We start from the raw sequence: 25,217 nt of genomic DNA on the forward strand, positions 1-25,217 counted from the left end.
CAATATAGGTTCTGATCTAGGTTTTTAATATATATGACATTTATAAAATTGGCTGTTTTCCTATAATATATGTACATATATGTACACATAGGAAAAAGGCCAATTATATATATATATAATAATATCTGTATATATGTATATATATATTATATATATATATATTATATATATATATATATATATATATATATATATATTATATATATATGGTATATACATATATATATATATAGGTTTATCATATATATATAATATATATACATATATATATATATATATATATATATATATATACATATATATATACCTATATATATAATATATACACACATATATCCAATATACTATTATATATATTATATATATATTATATATATATAATATATATATATATATATATATATATATATATATCTATATGTATATATGTATATATGGTGTGTATATATATATATATATTATGTATATCTATGTATATATATATATATATATATAATATATATGATATATATATATATATAGTATATATATATCTATATATATATATATATGATATATATTATATATAGATATATATATAATATATATCTATATATAGATATATATATATATTATATATATATATATGTATATATGTGTATATATATATATATGTATATATGTGTATATATATATATATATATATATTATATATATATATATATATATATATATATATATAGTATATATCTATATATATATTATATATATATATATATATATATATATAATTGGCCTTTTTCCTATGTGTACATATATGTACTATATTACAGGAAAACAGCTAATTTTATAAATGTCATATATATTAAAAACCTAGATCACATATGTCACATATGCTAAAAACCTAGATCAAACCTATATAAAAACAGATGTTCATAAAGTTGTGTGGTGAACTATAAAAATGCCAATGAGCAATGATTTTTAGTTTTTTGGCAGACAAAAATGTTCTTTGGAGCTATATATATTTACAGCTGAGGAATATTTTGACAACAATTTTAGTTCCTTTTTCTGGACTTTGAACATCTAGTGACTCTCACTGTCTATGATGAATGAGCGCTTGGATTTTGAAATGAATGAAGGCCTCAAGAGATTTGAATGACAAGAGGGTGAGTATTAAAGAGCCCCTATTATGCATTAAAATAGATCATATTTTGGTTTTGGGGGTCAAAAAAGACTTTCATTGTCTTATAATATGCATTTATTTTTACCTAATTATTCCAATGACTCACAAATGATTTGTTCAGCAGTTCATCTGTTTTCAAACTCCACTTCAGCACGATGCTAATCTGCACTGATTGGTCCGATGACCCAGTCTGTTCCAATTGGTCGACTGGGTTCAGCGCGAGACAGAGAGAAACGCCCACCATATCTTATCAACATTGTTGAAGTAATCAGAGTGCAGAGTATATGTGTGAGCCCAATGCAGGAGTGCATTAAAGCAATACAGTTTAACACCAGCATATTGCTCTATTCTTAACCATAAGTAATAACAACACCACGCATTTAGTATCAATCCACACAGTGGCAAAAGTTGAACTATTTTGAAACACATTTAAATCGGGTTTCAACATAGCTTTAGATGTGATATGTGAATATAAAGAGTTAAACAGATACAGTATAAGCCACAAGCCATTTACATTTGTGAAATGGAGGAAGATAATCCATGACCTGTGTACCGATAAAGTTCCTGTCAAGCTCTGACAAAGTACATCAATAGTCTTTTCTGATCCTTCCTTTTACAAACGGCAGATGAATCCAGTGTACATTGCAGTGTAGATTATTGCATTAATCGCCAACGTTCACTCATCTTCAGTCATGATCAATCCCACACACACTCACATTCACACTCTGCTGTGTTTGAAGGGTATGAAGGGAAAGGCATGTTCACGTTTTACCTGATCCAGCATTCATATTTGGTATTGTCTGGTGTCATCGTCGAAGCTAACAGGCAAAGGATCTTGAATTTATATTTTTAAACAAATGCACTTTTAGATTTAATTCGCACCTGGATGTTTTCATTCACTTAGAGGTGTGTTGCACACTGCACTGCTCGTTATCAAAAACCCATAATAGGAGCTCTTTAATAATATAATTATCATTTTTGCATGAATCAACCCATTTATTGTATGTTATTGTGATAAAAAGTTAAATAAATATAGAAATAAAACATATAAATAGACATGAACATCTTGAGAGAATTTATGATGTCAATATTATGATGCAGAATTTACACCCCTTGCTGTTTTCTTGGTTTCATACCATATATTTTTGTCTCAGAAAGAACCTCCCTTTGTCTTGACAACAGGCAGATTTCTGAGCATTCTGGTTCAAGCAGAGTGCTGAAAACATTCCTTGGGGATTTTTGCCTATGCTGACTCACTTCATGCTGACTTTTCAGCTGAACATTCATACTTTAAAGCCTTCGCTTTTATATTTCTAAATGGCACTGGAGTAAAATTTGAAAATAGGTAGTTCATGGCTATATGGGGATGCACATAATCAAAGCAATGCTCAGGCAACCTGCGTCATTCAGCTGATGCTCGGCTGGCTTAATGTGTCACACAAAAAAAAAACATCTCCAGTGCTGCTACACCAGCGTCACCGCAGTGCCCTGTTGACACAATGCAGAAAGGATGTGTGGATTTATGAAGTGCCAGATTCTGACCATACCATCTGCCTTTTGCAGGCAGGATTTTGCAGGCCATGCAGAGTGTCTATCCAATTTTAGCAATTCATATTTGGTGATCATGTGCGAATTGTAGCCTCTTTTCCCTCTTCTCAGCTGGAACTAAGCTTCTTTGCTTGGGATTAGGACAAAACTTGGAAGAGCTGCATACAACACTACAGACAACAGATTCATCCTCACAAGAGCATGTCTGCTGCTCATATTCCGATAAGTTACAAACATGACCTTTTTAGATAACAATCATATGAACAATTGCTGTACTGATCCCAGAACATCTATGTGGAATATGTTTGCACTATTCCCTGATGCCAATCTTAAGGAGGACTACCTGGAAGGCAACATCAATTATTCAAACACTGACAGTTATTGACAGGCGGGTCTTGTGGTGTCTTGCATATTCTTAATGTACTGTTCTACCAGAGTTTCTTTGCCTAATCACTTCGCCATCAAGGGACTCTTCCGTTGGCCCTAAGCTTTTAGTATGCATCTGGACGTACAGGTGGCAGCTTGGCAGCTGCACAATGTCAGTAGGAAAAGCACAAAATCTGACTTTGAGAGGTTTATTCTACTCCGAAAGCTGTCAAAGACTTTGTGGTATTGTGCCATATGTGATTGTGGATGTGACAAAAATGGCAGTGCTTGTTTTGTTTCCGATTTAATTACGGCCACAGTAGTTGCCTATGTCGGGGTTTTCAATTTTAAAGATTTACACTTTGCTGATGGTTCCTGCTTAGCCACTTTTAGGCTTTTCATCTAGTTCTGATGCTGTCTGTGTTAAATCAGTCAGACAAACAAATGCAGCATTTACCTACTATTGTAAATTGATTAACATTCACTAGATATGCAACTGAAAAAGGAACATTTTGTGTCTAAATATATTCATATCGGTGTCATTTGTAATAATTAACTTTTTTTAATTAATTATTACCAATATATTATAATATATATATATATATATATTATATATATATCTATATATATATATATAGATATATATATATATATATTGTGTGTGTGTGGTGTTGTGTGTTGTGTGTGTATTTGCTGTATGTAGCTTCTACACTATATTAATGTCACTTGGTGCATTTGCAAAATTAAAGCATATTTCCAAACAAACCTTTTTGTTTGACCTTCAATCATCACAATATTCCTTACAATACTTCATATCCTCACTATAGCTTTTGATGGGGGTGACAGTTTCATGCGTGTTGCAAGCGCTTGAGTTTAGCTTACCTGTCCAGAGGAACTGCAAGTTCAGTGTCTTGATTGAAGCTCATATGTTCCATCAAAATCCTGGTTAAAATGCACTACACATGTCTAGTTTTGTTTTACAGTGTTGTCTGTCTCTGTGTATTTTTGTTGAAAGTTTCCATGTGTTAGCCATCAGGCTATCCCACTTAGCTAAAAACAATTTGGCTTCATGCTGCAAAGCCACGCCCACACAACCAACCATTGGTCAAGCTTTAAAGTGAATATGATTTGAGCAGACCGCTGAATATTCACTAAACATTTAGAAAATAGATAGTTCTTGTTTCGCTTTGTTTTGTTTCACTTTGCTTTGTTTTGTTTTTGTAGCAAAGTTTTATCCATATTATAAAATATGTTGTTGTTGTTGTTGTTGTTGATTTCCATTGCCCTTTCCATGAAACCACTCAAGCTTCACTAAAAGGTGTTGTGTTTGCACTATCGTTATTGTATTTTTTTTCTTGTAATGCTAATTCAGTAGCGATATATTTAAAAAAAAAAATGCACAAACAGTATAAAAATTAGAGTATTGTGGAGTTTTGTAATATGGAGAGGAAAGGAAAGGAAAGGAAAGGAAAGGAAAGGAAAGGAAAGGAAAGGAAAGGAAAGGAAACATGAAGAAACATTTTATTGAGCACTGCCTAAATCTATCAGCCACTGGTCACAGTCACTAAACTCAATGAAACAGAATTCTTTTTGTAAGTTTACATTCATGTATTTCTATTGCATAATTTTATGTATTAAAATGATATTTTATAAAAAGTGCTATGCACATATCACTGATTTTACATGATTGTTGAGACTAGAAGACTTGCTAAATAAAATGGCATTAGTCCTCATAAACTCTAAAATGAAAGCAGTCCCTTATGTATAATTATATCACAGAACCCTCTAGTGGTGATAAGAAGAACTGCAGTAAGTGTGCGACGCGTCACCAAGTTCTCAGAGCTGGAGGAGGAGACCTGGAGCACTGGGGTCCACGTTGAGCCTCTGTAATGCAGTTTGGAGTGTTTGCTGAGGATGCCACAAGAAGTAGCCTCTCCATGAGACTTGCAGTGCACCGCCACTGTGGTTATGTAAAGATTATTTGATCATTCTACCTCAGAAACAGGTGTTAGAATACTTTCAATTATCTATCAGGTAATGGATCAAATTGTAGGTGTGATATGTTTAAGAGACAGCATCTTATAAATAGGCTATATCTTGGATCATTTTGAAGAACCTGAATCTGAAGACACCTTCACAGAGTGATGATGAAAATGGTGATGATGATGATGATGATGATGAAACTCACAACAAACAGACCAGACAACACTATCGGACCGAAACAGTAAAAGTCGTCTTTATGGAGTTTGAAAAATGACAATTTCTAAACTGCTGAACGAGAGCAAGGATGAATTCCCCTCGGACTTTCTCTCCAACATCAGCAACACCACCTGTGAGGGCATCACCCTCGACTCTCAAGTCATCGGTGTGGGAATCTTTCTGGCCATTTTTATCTCGGCGGCCATCGTTGGGAACATTTTGGTTATTCTCTCAGTGCTGTGCAACAAACATCTGCAGACGGTCACTAACTTCTTCATTGTGAACCTGGCCATAGCGGACCTTCTGCTGAGCATCATCGTGCTGCCGTTCTCCGCGTCTCTGGAGGTGCTGGGATGCTGGGTGTTCGGTCGGGTCTTCTGCAACATTTGGGCAGCGGTGGATGTGCTCTGCTGCACGGCGTCTATTTTAAGTTTGTGCGTTATATCTATAGACAGGTACATCGGGGTAAAACACTGCCTGAAATACCCCACTATAATGACCGAACGGAAAGCGGGTGTCATACTCGTGCTAGTGTGGGTTTCTTCGATGGTCATTTCAATCGGACCGCTTTTGGGATGGAAGGAACCTCCACCTTCAGATGAGAGCATCTGCAGCATCACGGAGGAACCGGGTTATGCCCTGTTCTCCTCCTTATTCTCCTTCTACCTCCCGCTCATGGTGATTTTAGTCATGTACATTAGAGTATACATCGTGGCCCGCAGGACTACAAAAAGTTTGGAAGCGGGGGTGAAACGGGAGAGAGATAAATCAATGGAAGTGGTGCTGAGGATACATTGCAGGAGCATGCCGGAGGACTCGAGCACGAGCTCGAAAACCAAAAACCACCCGTTCAGAAGTTCACTGTCCGTGAGACTTATGAAGTTCTCCAGGGAGAAGAAAGCTGCTAAAACCCTCGCCATCGTCGTAGGGATGTTCATTCTTTGTTGGCTACCGTTTTTCTTCGTTTTGCCTTTAGGTACGTAAAAGTTTGTCTGTTCTGTGATTTGGTGTGAGTTCGAAACGAGCATAAATAGACACGCAGCTCGCCATAGGCTGCTAAGTAAATTCAAACTAAATTAAAGTTCATTTCGGTTCCTGTACTCTCAAAACGCAAACACAACAGAAATGACAGAAATAACTCTGACAAAGTGATATTTAAAAAGTAAAAAAAAAAAAATCCATTATAAAAATTATTATTATAATTTTAAAAAATAAATGAAGAGTTCAGATGCAAAAACCCCGTCTGAAGCTTCTTCTAAAATGAGCATTTTACTTATCCTCCCATGTTTATGTTAAGTTTAGGTGTATGTTTATGTATATTTCACATTAAAGGCAATGAAAATCATTTATTTAACCCCTTAAAGGCGAAATTACTGAACACAGGAGCCTCAGACAAATTTTAGAAGGAAGTTTCAGACAGCACTTCAAGGTTTTTGCATCTGAACTCTGTACATTATGATTAACAGATAGCAGAATTTCTGTCTAAAAACAATATGGAAATCTTGCTGGATAAAACAAAAGGCAAACATATTTTTGATTACTACGTGACGTTTAACTTAAATTACAAAGCTATTGATTCTTACTATTCTAGCAGAGACATTTGATACTGCTGGGAAATGTATGTTCCAAAAGAGCTATTATTTATAGATATGTTTCATATGAGATTAAATTGTTTCCAAACTATGTTTGTTGGTTAGCTATCATTCTTTGTCTGTTTTAAAAAACTTTGAAATCAAACTTTGAGAAAAAAAAAAGCATTTAAGCTAATTTTCTCCATCTGTCGAAAGTAAATTCCTTGTTTGAATATTCATTGGGAGTAAATTTTACAGGAAATGTTGAATAAAAACACCTTATTTATGTGTTAATAAGTAATAAAAATAGGAGCAGAAATTTGTGAAATGTCTGAAAAAAGCAGCAGAGCAATCAGATTATCATGAATATATTAGGCTTTCTAATATCACGACTTGGGCTTTTCTCAACAAACAAAGCAGTATCACTTCTCTGTTAGGCTAACATTCTTCGTTTTTATGATACAATTAGAATAATGTAAAATTATTTAAACTGAATGTTTGCATTTGTGGCATGAACGGAGTTTTGAGCAAGATTTGAGAGCAGCTCCACCTTTTACTCCTTATTGTCTTTGAGGGTAGACTATAATGTGCTCTTTGTACTGTATCAATGTTTTTGAAGAACATTGTGCTCTGTGGGGTGCAAATAGCCTATATAATGAGGCATGTTAGAGTGCAGGAACAGCTGCAAAATCCGTCAAATACTATTCAGTATGTGATAATAGCCTTTGCATAGCAAACACCAGTTCAGATAGTTACTGTTAAAACTCTAAGACTCTATATTGTGTGCACATAATAGAATATAATATTATATAATATAATATGTCCAGTTAGACATTATGAATTAAGAAAGTGTATTGAAATGCATAATTTACATAATAAAAAAGTTTAAATGCATATACTCATAACAAGACGTTACATTGGTGTAATGATATTCAAAAAGAGCTGTTGTTTGAAGGTATATTGCCTGGAATGTTGCCGTCTTGTTTAACCCTGATGTGCTGCTGTCGTGCACATACTGGCCTGTGTGTTGTCAAAACAAAACAGAATAATGAAGGCAGAAGTGAAAGGTCTGTGCGAGACTTGTGCGCAATTTTCCTCTTTTCATAAAGGCAATGGCTTGAAGAGTTCATAATGCGTGCACTCATTTCTCCTCGCTTTGTGTAGTCCTAAGGCTTATAGTCATTTCTTTGTAACAGTACATCTTATCTCAAAATATTTCCTCCCTCCTCTTTTGGGGTTTCCATATCCTCAAGCGGCCAAGAACGAGTTGCGGCTCATTTAGTTTTATTAAGATATTAAGGCAATAATCAAGTCCTAACTGATTATTGCGAGTTTTTACATTGAAGATTTGGAGAGTTTCTTAAAGGGCTTCTAATAGTGCACTTTTAATTCACTTTAGTGCATGATGAAATCTGCAAAGTCTATATTTTCTATTTAAGTATATATTTTTGTAATTCTGTAACTGAAATATGTCAAGTAAATAATAATAAAATATGATTGTAATCTAAGATTTTCTTCCTGAAATACACAAATCGGTAACACTTTATTTTGATGGTCCAATTGAGTATTAGTAGACTGTCTGCTTAATATCTGTTGATACTGCTGCTTCAACAGACATTTAACTGACTATAAGAAACTTTGCAAGTACATGTCAACTTACACTTACCCTAACCCCAATCTAACAGTCTACTTATAATCTAATGAGAATGAGTTGGCATGTACATGCAATGTAAATTAAATTCAACAAGCGGACCATTAAAATAAAGTGTGACCCCCAAATCATTCCCACCCAAGGCATGCTTAAGGTTACTGCATTACTAGTGTATTGTCGCAATGTCCAGGAGATGCTGATTCATTAATCTAATATAATCATACACATGGAATGTCCTCCTAAATGGTTTACACTGATAGATAACCATTCACCATGTGTGTTTAATTTTTCTTTTGACATAACCTTGAGTGTGACAGTCGACTTTCACATGCTTCACTCTGAAAATTTGTGATCTTAAACTGGTAAGACTTTAAAATGCACACAGATGTTTTGTTCATTGTTGCCACAGTGCAGGAGCTGTAAATGTACTGTCCTCTAATGGATAGAAGGGGGGGGGGGTGGCATCTAATTTGCATTTAAAGAGACACACTCAATGTATCTGCCTAAAAAGAGGCATTTAGAGGCATTTATAATTTAATATACATATTCTAGGGACACCCAAGACTAATAGTTGAAGACAATTCTAAATTCTATTTTAAACATTTACAAAGTAATGTTTAACAAAGCAAGACAATTTTTCTACAGAATTATTTTTCTTATTATTTGTTTTATTAAAAACTGCTAAGATCAATATTATTAGCCTCCTTAAGACATTATTTTCTTTTATTATTATTTTCTTGGCTACAGAAGAATCCACTGTTGCACTGTAAAAGCCAACCGTCATCTTTATCAAATGAAATGAGTGTAGCTAACTCAAAATTTACATTTACAAACTCATGAAGGTAATGAGTTTATTAAATACCTCATTGCTTCAACTTAAATGGAGTAAGTTCACAGTACTCATTTAGATTCGTTTTTTTAAACTCAAATGGTTTGTAGCAATCGGTTCCCTCAAATGTATTGTGTCCAGTAATTGGATTGAAAGTTGAGTCAACTCAACAATGTCCTGAAGTTTGTTGCCTTCAAATCTTAAGTTGAGTCAACTTTGTTTTTTATGCAGTGTAGTTAATTACACTGTAAAACCTAACAGTCAACTTTATCAAATGAAATGAGTGGATTATTAATCCGGGGTCGCCACAGCGGAATGAACCGCCAACTTATCCAGCATATGTTTTTTGCAGCGGATTCCCATCCAGCTGCAACTCATCACTGGGAAACATCCATACATTCACTACGGACAATTTAGCCTACCCAATTCACCTATAGCACATGTTTTTGTACTTGTAAGGGAAACCAGAGCACCCGGAGGAAACCCACACAAACACTGGAAAAACATGCAAACTCCACACAGAAATGCCAACTGACCCAGCCAAGGCTTGAACCAGCAATCTTCTTACTGTGAGGCGAACATGCTACCTACCGTGCCACCGTGCTGTCATACTCAAAATTTACTGAAAGTTAATTCTACTCATTTGAAAAGATTTTTGAACTCAGTGTTGAAGGTGATGAGTTAATTAAATACCTCATTACTTCAACTTAAATGGAGGAAGTTCAAAGTACTCATTAGGATTAACCAATCGGTTTCCTCAAATGGTTTGAGCTACCTTAACTTTTTGGGTTTTACAGTGTACTTTGTATAGCTTTATTTTACATTCTTTGATACAAAACATAGATGTTTCAGCACAATGCCTTCCTCAGTGTGTGACACAATCCTCTCACTCCACCCTTTTATCAGTTTAAAGTCAATCACATTACGTCATTAGTTAGACAGCCACTCAATAATTAAAAATCTCATTTTCATTTCAATATACTGTAATTAATCACTCAAGAAATACTTTCCTTCACCTTTAAAAAACATTATTTCACAGGAAAATAACATCAATTATCATCATCATCAATTACATGCTCAAAATCCATGATTTACAATATTATAGCTAAACAACAAACCATTAAAGAAACACAGAAAGGTCCAATTCTTCATTCATTCTTCTTGGTTGTAAGTGATTTTAATTTATGAATCCAGAACACTTCTCTTTGTAATAATCTTTTATTGAGATTACCTCCTCTATGTGACAAAGTAATTATTTAATGAGTGCGAATCATGACATTCTGAATAATATTATTGACAAGAATAATGCACCAAAGAATAATGCACCAACGCAGTGCAAACTTCATTACTATACAGTGTAGTTAAGTCTCTAAATCGCACTTTAAACTGAATATAGTCTTGCAAAATTACTAGTAAAATATTATGTACTATCATCAGGCAAAATACAATAGTTGATAAAGAAATGACAAAAGAACTGAGTTATTAGCCTAATTGAACCCCTTTAATGTGAAAATTAATTCTTGCTACACCCATGGGAGACTGAAGTGGAGACATTAAATTCAGTGTTCCAGACACAGCCAAATTAAGTCACAACGGCTAAAAAGTGTGCAATAAAAGGAAAACCCTGTCTCTTATGATAGGACTGAAAGGAATTTTTGGTGCATCTGACATTATTGTCTGGAGTTTAAGTATCTAAACAACCAACCGAACCATAATAATTATCATTTGGAGTACTGTTAGAAAAAAATTAAGAAGCATTTTTTTAAAAATGCATGTTTGGCATTGTACATCCTCCACAATGTACTGGTTTCCCCTCAAAGCCACCAGCTTATCTATCTCCAGGGTACTCAAAAGTGAGGTTTTCTACAGTCCCTGCTGGTATTCCTCTCACAGTCACTGTGGGGAAAAATAGGGCAGCGGTGGTCGATAACATCTATTGGCAAGAATTACATGTGGTATAGATGAAATTCTGGGATCAACTTTTCTTTTTCTTGCTCCCGGAGGTTAGAGTCGATGGTTTGGGAAAAGGTTTCGCTCAACCAGGGAAAATGAGTTTCACTTAGGTCCCTGACCCCGTTCTTCCCAACGCTCCACTGACTTAATCACGGCTATTAACGAGTTGAGTTAAAGAGGGTTTTTAGTTTTCCAAAGCCTCAGCAGCAGCAGCAGCCACCAGGACAGAGAAGGATATGACATGGCTTACATCCACACGTACACTGCACAAGAGTTATAATGACATAAATGAGGGATTGAATGACATTAAAGCTTGCTTCAGTTTGAAGGCATTTGCAGCTCTGCTGGAATGTTAGTATGATCTTTTCGATGTTACATATTTATATTCCCTAATTAAACATTTAAATGATTGATTATTTGACTATAATTGATTTATTTGCACAGCTTTTTTCCATGCTTAATGCTGATTGGTCAATCATCTACCTTATACTCTCTAATATTCTGCTGAGTTTGAGCTCAGGTAGATCTCGAGAACTTCCATGCTGTAGTAGCTAATGAACAGATAGTGATTGCTTTTGAGAGATACTGTAACTACTTACTAGGAGCATGTTTATGGTGCCAATTTGGATTAGTCTAATAACTTAAGTTGCATGTTTTTGGACGGTGGGAGAAAACCGGGGAACCCGGGGGAAACCCAAATGCGCACGGGGAGAATCTTAAACTCCGCACAGAAACGTTGACTAGTTTGGTAAGGACTAGGTTTTTTTTTTTCTTCACTTCCGCCATTAGTGAAGTTTTTTTTTTCCCTCTCCGCTGTCGCCACTGGCTTGCATGGTTCGGGATCTGTAGAGCTGCGATTCTCCAAAAAACTCTCCAAAAGAAGAGTTGGATTTGCCCTTCAATATTTGGACTCTCAGTAGTGATTATTAAACCACACTGAACTGAGCTCAACTGAACTGAACTTAAACACTACAAACTGAACTACACTGTTCCTATTTACTATGACCTTTTATGTGAAGCTGCTTTGACACAATCTACATTGTATAAGCGCTATACAAATAAAGGTGAATTGAATTGAATTGAATAGAACCAGTGACATTCTTGCTGTGAGGCAACAGTGCTAACCACTGGGCCACCGTGCCACCCATCTAGGAAAGGAGGAGAGGAGGAGTAGGGTGGAAGGGGGATTCTTCAAAATGAAGTTATCTGTTATATGAAGCTTAGGCTATTTATAGTGGCTTAGAAATCGTCTGATTGGTGAATCATAAATTGGATAATGTGGGACCAGCCGCTCTCAAAATTAGTTTATAAATAAACTTCTCAAAGCTAAAAAGCACCTCCTAACTTGCAGCTTTAGGAGAAAATATTTATTGTCAGATTGTCAGTCTCAATTCTAAGTTTTAAAACTAATATTATACCTTAGGAATAGTGAAGAGGATTCCTAAAATCACTCAGAGCAAACAACAAGCTATCATAAAATGGCTGTTACTGATAATCTGCCTTGAAAATAAAAATATGTCTTAATTATGTACATTTTTTAATAATTTAAAATTACACAAAAACAGCAAGAAAAAGAAAAGGAAAAAAAAGCTTAAACCAGCCTATGGTTGGTTGGCTGGATTTAGCTGGTGAATGAGGCTGGTTTTAGAGGGGTTTTGGCCATTCCAGGCTGGTATCCAGCCATTTCCAGCCTGATTTTAGCTGGTCAGGCTGGGAGATGTCATTGTCCAGCCTGACCAGCTAAGACCATGCTGGAAATGGCTGGAAAGTTGTGTGTGTTTTTTCCACCAATTCAGTGACATCATTTATCAATTTGGCAATTAAAAAGTTAAAATCCTGTAATTTTTAATCAATTTAGTAGTTTTGATCAGAATTTAATTGAATTAAATTTTTATTTGACTGTTTTTAGACAAGCTGTACAAAAATACCAGTATCCCATATATTTTGAAATAAAAACTGTCGAGCATAAAAACACAATAAAGCCCTGGGCTTGTTTCCATTGTGGTCCTCACTGTTAAATAAAACAAAGTATGGCTTCGAAATACAGTTGATGCATAAAACAAACAGTACCTCCACATTTTAACAAAGGAATAACATTATTCACAAATACATTTATTCATTCATTCATTTATTTTCTTTTCGGCTTACTCCCTCTATTAATCAGGGGTCGCCACAGCGAATTGAATCGCCAACTTATCCAGCATATGTTTTACACAGCGGATGCCCTTCAAGTTGTAACCCTTTTCACAATACAATAGCATTTGAAAATAAAACATCATCATCCACCATGCAAACTGACTATCCTCAAACATCAAACAACCCTCTTTTGATTGCTTTTTTGAACCTCCTAACCTCCTTTTATTTCCTTGATCGATTTTGGTAATTTGTTCCACATGATTGCACTTGTATATAAAAACACATTTTTCCCCACTAGACTTCTAAATTTAAATAAACAAATATTAAAATCCCAACCCCTAGTACTGTATGAATGCTGTTGCCTCGCCATTTGAAAATAGTTCACCAAATAACTAGGAACCACATTATTAAACATTTTACGTACCATTCCCAGTTTTAAAAAACATACTCTTTTACTAACAGTTAATATGCCCAATTCTTTAAAAAACTCTTAGTGCAAACGAGCTCGAGGGTGATTTTTTAAAATTATTCGAACTAATTTATTTTGTGCCTTTTGCAATTTTTCCTTCATACTCTGTGAGCAGCTACTATACCAAAATGAGGTAGCATAATCAAAGTGGGGTTGAATCAAAGCTCCTGCCAATAATTTTAAAGAATGAACATCCAACAGATCCGCTAGCCTAGAACCTAATTTTTCCACATATCTTCATAAAAACCTTTCTTGCCATAACATCTCCTGATAATATATTTATAATTAATTATCAAATAATTAAGGACTGAGGTCTGATTAACAAAATTATCAAAAAATAAAATAAATAAAAATAAAATAATCTGATGCCTCTTTACATCAGTTTAATTTAGTGGATGTTTTCATCTCGAACACACTGTAACAAAGGGTAGTAAAATTGCCCAGAGTGTATTGTTAAGTTCTTTTCAACATTTCAAAGCATTTTCTTAAAATATGTATCAAAATAAAATTTGTTAACAATAATCATTTTGCTAGCTGGAACAGAAAAAGTAATGGCCAAATTAAAACTCAAAAACACCCCAGTGTGGTTGAAAACATCCACAGAACACAAGAATTAATAATCAATGGATGAATTGTGAACTTCATAATGTCATCTCATTGTACTCTGCTGTTTCAAAAAACTTCACTTATTGTTTATTGGTTACTTTTAGAATTTAAATAAAGCATTATCGGGTGTAGGGAAAAGGTGGACATCAGTCCGCTCATCCACTTAACTAAAACCAGTGTTATTTTCACGTCACTGCAGACTCAATCTGTCTAGATTCATAAAAGCATAACTGCTTCCATCTTGCGTCTGATTTGTAGTTGTGGTGAGAATGGTCTTTAGAGCACTTCAGTGTCAATATTACAGAGGCACTGTCACAGTGTTGATCTTGTTGCTAGACTGATTGTTTACTACAATTGCAGATAGCTGTTTTGGTTCTTGGAAGTAAAGATGCAGGCAAGATTGTGTAATAATTGTAGCTCAAGTTCACATAGTTTTGTGATACGGTTATATAATTGTTCTTCAATATTTAAAATTTAATGTCCACCCTCTAAATAACGATCATATTTTTGGCAACAACACTGTTATGGATGTGATGGATCAGGGTAATGTTCTCCTTATGGCACATTTTTTGTGTATGTGTTGGCCTTTTTTGTGGAAGTTTTGTTTCTGATTAAAAACAGAAATAGGGGTTACTGCTAATGACAAAATACTTTCATAAAGTGACATTCTGTGATTAATTCCCTGAAACTATACCCAAATATAACCCTTTTTGTGCCTGTATTTTAAGGAGATTACACTCGACACCTGACAGCAGTATATTCTGTAACCCTTCTCCAATTAATTTTCTTGGTAGAACTGTGCTGGTCATTATAGAAATGATCTGCTGTGTCTTTAATTTACACATTGTCAGATGAATCATCAGCAAAATGTTCCACTCTGATCGTTGGTTTTACTGTACTGGGGGACTACAGCAAATGCTCCCTGTACAGCAAATCTGGCTCAAAATATTTTGCTCAGCTTTCTTTTCTCCACCCATTTAGCACAATTTCTCAGATGTTCTGTTAAAATCAGAAAGAAAATAGTCATAAAATCCATCTCCACTGCAGTGGTGACACAGAATGGCTTCAGATTGCACCAGATTAGGGCTTCTACACTGTAAATGAAGCTCTGGCTAAAAAGGAAGTTTTCTCTCAGTAGCTACCAAACATCCTGCCTGGTGTGTCTCATAATCACAATAATTACCAAAAAGCTGGCCAGGGACCGGCTTTCATCTCAAAGTCACAGTTGCAACCAATTGACGACCTCTACCCAAGAGAGCCGCGTATCTCTTTGTTGATCAAACTATGTTTCGTCAAGACTGCACTACTCAGCCCGTCCTTGCAATGTATTCCCTCTGGTGCTATTTTTAATATCCCTCTACTGACAGGGAAGGACTCTGACCTCTCATGACACTGAAATGCATGCTATGGGTGATGACAACTGTTTTATGTGTGAGATAATGCAGCGCCAGCCTCCTCTCGCTCCCTGTGGGCAAAGAGCAAGGGAGAGAGGAGATACTGGTTACACATGTGGTGTCTGTCGGAGGCAGATGAAATGTGCGGGTAGTGTATAGTTGTGTATGTGTGGGAAGAGAAGGCACATCGTAAACAGATTCTATCTGAGATCAATCAAGCCCAAATCTCATGCAGTCCTACTGCAGCTAAAGGAATGATTTGGCATATAGGGTACTGTATGTTTATGTGACAGAAGTTTTAACTTAAACACTGAAAACTTTTTATTTGTTTTGGCTCTTCACTTATGCAAAAAACTTTTTAAAACGGGTATCAAAGTTACAAAGATGCCTTCATTATAAGGTGTAACTATAGAAATGTAAATGTGCACAAACAGTGCTTAATTTGAGCCGGATCTTGCCACATTCTGTTCCGGAGAAATGTCAGATATTCAAATTTTGCGTTCCGGTATTTATTTTAATTGATCCAGCATTAACTTGTGCGTGGTGAATACCTACAGTTGAAGTCAGAATTATTAGCCCCCCTGTTTATTTTTTTCCCCAATTTCTGTTTAGCGGAGAGAATGTTTTTTCAGCACATTTCTAAACATAATAGTTTTAATAACTCATTTCTAATAACTGATTTATTTTATCTTTGCCATGATGACAGTAAATAATATTTGACTAGATATTTTTCAAGACACTTCTATACAGCTGAAGTGACATTTAAAGGCTTAACTAGGTTAATTAGGTTAACTAGGCAGGTTAGGGTAATTAGGCAAGTTATTGTATAATGATGGTTTGTTCTGTAGACTATCGAAAAAAATATATAGCTTAAAGGGGCTAATAATTTTGACCTTAAAATGGTTTTTAAAAAAACTTAAAACTGCTTTTATTCTAGCCGCAATAGAACAAATCAGACTTTCTCCAGAAGAAAAAATATTATCAGACATACTGTGAAAATTTCCTTGCTCTGTTAAAGATCATTTGGGAAATATTTAATAAAGAAAAAAAATTTAAAGGGAGGATAATAATTCTGACTTTACTGTACATGTGTATGTTTGTGTGTGTGTGTGTGTGTGTGTGTGTGTGTGTGTGTGTGTGTGTGTGTGTGTGTGTGTGTGTGTGTGTGAGAGAGAGAGAGAGAGAGAGAGAGAGAGAGAGAGAGAGAGAGAGAGAATGTGAATGTGAATGAGTGCTAGCAAAAGCACGACGGTAGTCACCATGTGCAAGTTAAAGCAAAAGTCACGATTAACTATTGGCCCTAAACAATATTTTTAGCCAATCGGCTTTCTTATGTATACAATCACTCTCAATGGCATAGTGGCCTACCTAAATAATATTTGTATTTTCAAAATGGCAAAGAGGCAGTCATGCATATTTAAAAAAAATTTTTAAACGAGTAAATCTGATAATAAGCCTGATCAAAAGAGATCTTGAGAAGATGAACACTGTGCACTGTGCACTGCATGGTACCAGACAATCGAAACAACAAGTGAGGGATAAAGTACATCCTGGAGGTTGTCATTTCAGAATAAATGCTGACAGGCTGATCGGTTGTGTAAAACTGTAGTATTTTCTGCAATAACCGCCACCTGGATGTACTTTATCCCACTTCTTACATGGCAACTTGGCACAAAATGTACAATTTTGACACAAAACATTGTTCTGAGCTGTAATAGTTTGTTCATTCTTTAAAAAAATGCAAAGCTGACAGAAACGAAAATGACTGAAAGGAGCATATACTAACCTACATATTATTCAGTCACAGGATGGGGGCAAAAAGCCAAAACAACAAGTCAGATAAGATAATATGGATATGCATACGAAAGGTATTCACTGACAGTCAAGATATTTCAAAGTACCCAGATGAGCTGTTTCAGCGGTTGTAATCTGGGAATAACATACATACATAATAACATAACATAATGTAGCAACATACCAGAATAACATATCAGAATTAAGTATTCCAGTTGTAATAACAACAAATAGCCACTGAAGAAAAAACAAACAGTGAAACTAACTAACAAAAACAAGCTCAGAAAGAAATGTCCCATTTCCTCCCTCAACAATGCATTCAGGAGGATTTTTGCTCTTCAAAAAACCTTTCAGTAAAAAAGAATCTTAAAAAAGATTTTAAAAAGTTCTAAGACTCGTTACAGTTCTTCATGGAACCATCAGTGCCAGTAAGAATCTATTTTTAGGAGTGGGGATCATTTTGGGGTAAACTGGTGCACATTATTCCAAAGCAAACAATTACTCTTCGTAATCTTTTAGCAAAATGCAACAACTTGCTCCACCACAGAAATGACTTTGTATTTCCATTCAAAATCACGCTGCATAACATTAACCAACAGCCAAATAGCCATTTATCTGCTGCACTTGGTCCACCTACTTCTCACATTCCAATCAATTCCCAATGGACAAAATCAAGTTTTTTCTTTAAACATCCTTCACTCACAAACGCGTCAAACTGCAGTAAAATAGCCTGCAAACAGCACTTCGTGTTGATTATAATGACTAATGGGCTTGTGTGGCCGGTCTATCAAAGGTAATAGTGTTTGTTTGGTTTGGAGGAGAATTAAGGAATGACACATTGGCAGTGCTCCCACACTGCGTCTACAGAGAGAGAGAAAAAAGACGGCGAGAAGACATGCCACATACTATTTAAAATGCATTACACTTCTCCAGTGAGCTTAAGGGGGGGAAAATTATGTGCGAAGTCTATAATCTGTCTGCTGGGTATAATTAGGCACACATGGTTCAATACGGTCAACTTGACGATCTGAACTTTTCAGCACGTGGGAGGAGAATGGTAGCTCCAGGCTAAGTTTATTTGAGCCACAGTGTTATTTCCCATGTAAATAATCTCTCTGGTCGACAACTAAGTGTTTCTCCACCTCTCTGTCTCTCTTTCTTCGCTTCCTTAGGGTCATTCTTCCCAGCTCTGAAGCCCTCTGATATGGTGTTCAAAGTAATCTTCTGGCTGGGATACTTCAACAGTTGCATTAACCCTATAATTTACCCCTGCTCCAGCAAGGAATTCCAGCGGGCCTTCACGCGTCTGCTGCGCTGTCAGTGCCAGCGACGCCGTCGCATCCTGCGCCGCTTCTATGACCAGCGCTGGAGAACCGCCATGAGGGGAGGCCAGCGGGACCCTCACAGAGACTTCTGCCCTGCGTTTCCCTTTCACGAGCAGTGCAGTAACTCGATATATTCCTGCCAGAGCAAGAGCAGGCCTCTTAGTCTGAAGGGCTGGAGGTTTTTCCCCCCTTTACAGAAGTCCTCCTTTCAGCTGAAGGAGAAAATGAACAACCTTTCCAATAAGATCAAGAACGGGACGGGCAAAAGCTCCACATCTGCTCTGGCCAGGTCAGAGATTGACACGGTTTCAATGGGAATCTATAATGAGTGCGGCGATCAGAGCGGTTACCAGATCTACGACCTCACAGACTGCTACGGCCTGAAAGAAACAGACATCTAAACTGAGGGATCTGACCCACTGCCAGCTCTATAGGAACTGTGTTGTTTTATATATATGTACAGTTGAAGTCAGAAATATTAGCCCCCCTTTGATTTTTTTGTTTTGTTTTGTATTGTTTTATATTTCTCAAATGATGTTTAACAGAGCAAAGAAATTTTCACAGTATGTCTGATAATATTTTTTCTTCTGGAGAAAGTCTTATTTGTTTTATTTCAGCTAGATTAAAAGCAGTTCTTATTTTTTTAAAAGCCATTTTAAGGTCAAAATTATTAGCCCCTTTAAGCTATTTTTTTTTCAATAGTCTACAAAACAAACCATCGTTATACAATAACTTGCCTAATTACCCTAACCTGCCTAGTTAACCTAATTAACCTAGTTAAGCCTGTAAATGTCACTTTAAGCTGTAAAAAATAAACAGGGGGGCTAATAATTCAGGGGGGCTAATAATTCTGACTTCAACTGTATATATACATTATTAGCCAAATGTTTGGAATCAGTAAGATTTTTTTGTTTTTTTCAATTCTGCTCACTAAAACTACATTTATTTGATCCAAAATACAATAAGAGCTGTTAATTTGTGAAATATTATTACATTTTAAATAGTTTGTTAAATGAATGTAGTTTCAAATTGAATTTATTTCTGTGATTCCAAGCTGAATTTTCATCATCATTACCTCCGTCTTCAATGTCACATGATCCTGCAGAAAACATTGTAATATGAGGTAGGGCTGTGCCGATAAATTATATTTTATCGGATAGCAATAAAATTTATGTCGATAATATTATAAGCTTTGACCTTTTTTACTCTATATTGATCTAAGAGCCAATCACACAGCAGAAATGTACAACAATAGAAATGTAGAAGTGTGTTGATATTAGAGATGCACCGAATTTTCGACCGGCAAAAATTATTGGCCACCAAAAATAGGTAATGCTATTTAATGAACCCTTTAATTTGTGGCTTTAGTCATTGTTGGGATACTCCTTTAAATCTGGAAGGATTAACAACTGATATCGAAATATATACCGTTATTGTTTAATATGGAAAATAATTCATTGAGATTGCCTTTTTGCCATATCGCCCAGCCATAATATAAGGATTTGCTGTTCTAATGTGATCAACTATTATTGGTGCAAAATCACTAATAATGATCCATGCTGATTTTTTTTATTGTCTTGCTCCATAGTATTGTAGAAACTGTGATACATTTTACTTTTAGGAGTAGTTCAAAATAACAATAATTTTTTGCAGTCTCTTTTATTACATTATAAAGGTATTTACCAGTGGTGGAAAGAGTACTGAAAAATCATACTCTGTTGTAAATATTATTCAAAGTATGAATAAAAAGTAGCCCAAAACACTCAAGAGTAGTGAATAGTGAGTATTACGCTGTGAAAGGCAGATGCGTTTACATGTAATTTGTGCATGGATGTGTAAACGTAACATTCTGTAGTGCATTGTTAATTATTTGGTGATTTCAGTCTTCATACAGTAAACATTCTTCTTCTTATCAGTGACATGCAGTCTATAAAATCTCTCGATCATTGCGTGTAAAGATTTTAGACATCTTCTTGCACACTTTGGCACTAATGGCATGAAGTTGTTCAGTAAGATGCGATTTACTTTTTATGTGCGATTTGATTGGACAAAAATCACAGGACTGAATACTCTACTTTAGATAAACCCCAGAGACAAGAAAATAAAGTAGTGACTGCAGGTTGAAGGAAAATAGTGGAGTAAAAGTACCGATACTGCAGTAAGAATGTACTCAAGGGAAAGTAAAAGTACACATTTTTAAAAATTCTTATTAAATTACAATTACTGATAAAACTACTTACAGTCATTTGAGTATTTGTAATTTGTTGCTTTACACCACTGGTATTTGCTTTCAGTCAACACAACAATTTATTGTGATGAATAAAAGTAAGTTCATTCTTAATGACACTTCTTAATGGTCTTGTTTTAGCTTTCCAATCTGACAACAACAACTACAATAATAATGATTGTAATAATAATAATAGTTTCTTCTTGAGCAGATTGTAATACTAGAATATTTTAGGCACAGCCTGATCTCACGAGGAAACGTAACTATTTTATGTTTTGTCAGTTTCAAGAGTTCAGACATAGATATTGCTTGATAATTATAGCAGGTTTGGCATGCTGTCCTGGGAGAGAACCCTGAGCTCTGAGATAATTGAGCCCAGGGCTCCCGCCTGGTCAATGAGAATGTAAGGGGATACGAGATCATGTAGTTCTCGAGAGCTCCCCCTGATAAATGAGGAAAAGTGGGTGATGGGGGATTCCTCAACAAACAAAGATAAGGGAGCAATACTAGATGGGCTATTTATAATGAGTTTGGAATAATCTGATTGGCTTACTAATGATTACAGATGAGATACTAGCCGTGATCAATCATATCACATGCTCCTCTCGAAAGGAGTTAGTGAATTAGTGAATCTTCCCAGCACGCATTTTTTGTTTTTAAAAGATGTCTGAAAGATGTCTAATAGAGGTCTAAACATAGTCGTCTTGGCTAAAACAAGGCTAAATTTGGGCTCTCAGTGAAAATCTAGTAGACATCTAAAAATAGGCCAAAACTAGACTAGTCATCAAACAAAACAGAAATTAATGACTACACTTATAAAGTCTGTCTAATCTGTCTATTTGACAACTAGTCTAGTTTTGGGCTGTTCTTACAGTAGATGTCTTTTAGATTTTCACTGACTGCAAATCATTCCAAACTGTACATTAAGGGTGTAGAATTGGCATGGATGGAGGGGACGTGTCCCCACCAATTTCCACCAAATAATGAAATGTCCCTACCAATAATTTAATCAACTTCAAAATAAAGTAATCCTCGTCAACTCACCAAGTTTGCTACTGGTTCACTGTAATACTATTAACTAAGGCAGTGCAATTAATTGAAATTCAGTTTTGATTTTGGCCTCCATGATCATGAAAAACAATAATCGGAATAAAACAGTTAAATTGCGTCACTCACCTTTCTAAATTTCTCTACATTCATACCTCCTCAAAGCCTGACTGCAGTATAATCATGTAAGTTGACTTTTGCAGCATAAGACTGGATTGCCATTTGTATTGTTAAGTGTTTATTTTATATTATTAAGTACTTTGATCATGTTTTTAAAAGCGCAAAACAGAATTTGTGCTGTTCAATGCATGCGCTCTATAAGGATGTATGTCCCCACCAATGTCAAGAGCGAATCTACGCCTTTGCTGTACGAATGAGATCACACATTAGCCACTAAATCAAAAAGTTGCAAATTGCCATGAGATAGCGTTGTTTAAGGATTATGTGACTGAAGACTAATCACTAATCATGCTGAAGTCAGCTTTAAACCACAAGGATGAATATAATTTTAAACTACATTTAATAAAATAACAGTTATTTAATATTTGCAATACGAATTCACAATACAAATTCACAAATATAAGGAATTTTAAAATTGCAATACGATTTCACAGTTTTTACTCTATTTTTTTATTAAATAAAAGCAGAACAAAGCTTATTTTAAAACATTAAAATTTACTGATTCTAAAATTTGACTGGCAGTCTATATATATTCGCCCTCAATGATCTGTGTTCATGTTATGTCTTTAAATGACTTGCTTTTAGAAGCAAATCTGATGGGGAAATCCCAAGGACATCACATTAAAGGAGATTAATGTGTATTCACATGGATTATTTAAAATATATCACTTTGAAAAGTGGAAAAAGTACACTGAATGGAAATATTACGAAGAGAAAAAAAAATACTTAGCCTATCTGCACTGGACCAGACTGAAAAGGCTTATCGCTGCTGGGTTTCTGTGTACTGTCTTGTCCTTATGGCCTTTGAGAAATTGTCTGTCAAATGTTTCAAACTCTCCGACGACCAGCAACGGTTCAAACTGTAATTACAAAGAGAGATTGTTACAATAACTTTGGCCTGTCGTTCATTAGGTGTGAGTTGGTGAACGTATTTAATTGTGATGTATTCAGGAGACTGTTGAATCCATGATACTGATTTTTTCTTGACACAATGATTCACTGTGATTCGCAGTTGACTGTGCAGTTCACTTTTAAATGATTCAAAATTGATTCAGAGGTACAAACCTTTAAATGTGAGGCACAGTTTGTAATTTAAACAGATTTTTGTGCAGATGTTTTCAGTATTTCTGAGTGTAATTGAAACCTTTGTGATATTCATGCTATTCTTAGTTTAACCATGAGATTTCAGTCATGCCAAGAGGACCAAGAGTTAAAAAAAACACAAAAAAGCAAACAAAAAAAATCATAATTAATGGACTACAACTCAGTTTTTGTGTTGTTGAGAAAAGCTTTGGGTTTATTTGTAATGCTGATGTGACCATGTCTTTCAGTGACAAATATTAAACATAATAAATCAGAAATGAGCATGGAGTTATGTATTTGATGAGTCTTTCAAATCATGAACCGACTTTGTTCAATATAAACATAAAGAGAATGCACAAATTAGGCCTCTTCAATGTTATTCCTACAAAGCACTGAGATTAAATCCAATTCATATTGTCAAGATTTTTCTACAGATAAAAAAATATGAATGAGAAATATTTAAGATTTAGCATTTTCTCCAGGTCAGCGCCTTTTTTGTTCAAAAGGTCAAATGTTCCTCTAATAGAGCACAGGATGGTCTTTAGAACATAATCAGATGTTCCCTGCGTACATGATTATCTGGTTTTACACTTTTGGAGTTCATGCCGCTTGAGTGCTCCTGACATTTAAGGGGAAGAAAATGGACATACCAAACACTAAGACTTTTTCAAATGTTACATTCTGTTCTTGGATTTGTCAGGAAACCATAATCTGTCAAGTCATTCCAAAACCCTTAAGCCTTTTGTTCGTCATTGGAACTCAGATGAAGATATTTTTAATTAAAATTCGTGAGATTTCTGTTGCTCCTTTGAAAAAGTGTTCACAGTAATTTTCAGTAATGTTAACTTGTGTAATACAAGCTTCAAATTTATGTATTCATCTAAATTACATCTAATTTATTAAATAAAGTATATATAAGTTTTCAGTGTTTTGTGGGATATTTAGTGTATTCTGACTTGATTAGCTATTTTCGGCTTACTTTAAGTCAAACTATAGAAACTACGCATCTAATTTTACTTTACTTTTATGCTTTATGTAGAAACAAACACATATTTCATGAGAAATCAGTCTAAATCTACCGGTTTCAGACTGTTGAATGACTTTTTTCTCGCATAGACTTTCTGGCGCGATTATGTATTCACAATGGTATGAACCGTTATAGGGGTGGTTTATTATTTTAATTATTAACTTAATTATTTAAAATACAGAACAGAGTGAACTTTTCCCCAGAATTAAAGAGACACCCTCATACATCTTGTTTTGACGTCCTTTAGGGCGGATCAAACCTTAATTTGTGGTGTCAATCCCCTCAAACCCCCCTGTAATTCGCACCCTAAGCATTTTTGGAGAAACATCTGAGACACTTACTTTCTGAGAACTCTATGATCGTTTGTTGCTGCATTCATTTACCCATTGATAATGAGAAATTAAGATTGGCCGATAGAGGTCGCTGTAAATGAATTGAAATGATTACCAAAGACTATTGCAATCCAACGTGTTAACAGGCAACATCTAAAAGCGGTCTGAATTATCTCACATTATGCATAAAAGTATAAAAGTGACAAGACTTGTGGGTGTAAAGATGACTCTTGAGGATAACACACTGTATTTGCTAATAACTATTTCTGAAAAGGGGTTTCCTTTTCTATTTAAGATTCTGGAGAACTCACAGTAAAT

At 35.1% G+C, this 25,217-nt stretch overlaps 1 protein-coding gene across 1 annotated transcript; it reads left to right on the forward strand.

Moving 5' to 3' along the window:
• The first annotated feature begins 5,004 nt into the window (after positions 1-5,004).
• adra1d (adrenoceptor alpha 1D) lies at positions 5,005-23,924 on the forward strand. The gene is made up of 2 exons (XM_056456769.1): positions 5,005-6,251; positions 18,851-23,924. Exons 1-2 carry the CDS (start codon positions 5,330-5,332, stop codon positions 19,402-19,404), a joined length of 1,476 nt encoding a protein of 491 aa, XP_056312744.1. The 5' UTR covers positions 5,005-5,329; the 3' UTR covers positions 19,405-23,924.
• The last annotated feature ends 1,293 nt before the right edge of the window (positions 23,925-25,217 follow it).

This window comes from Danio aesculapii, chromosome 1, assembly GCF_903798145.1.
Source record: "Danio aesculapii chromosome 1, fDanAes4.1, whole genome shotgun sequence".
Lineage (NCBI taxonomy): Eukaryota > Metazoa > Chordata > Actinopteri > Cypriniformes > Danionidae > Danio > Danio aesculapii.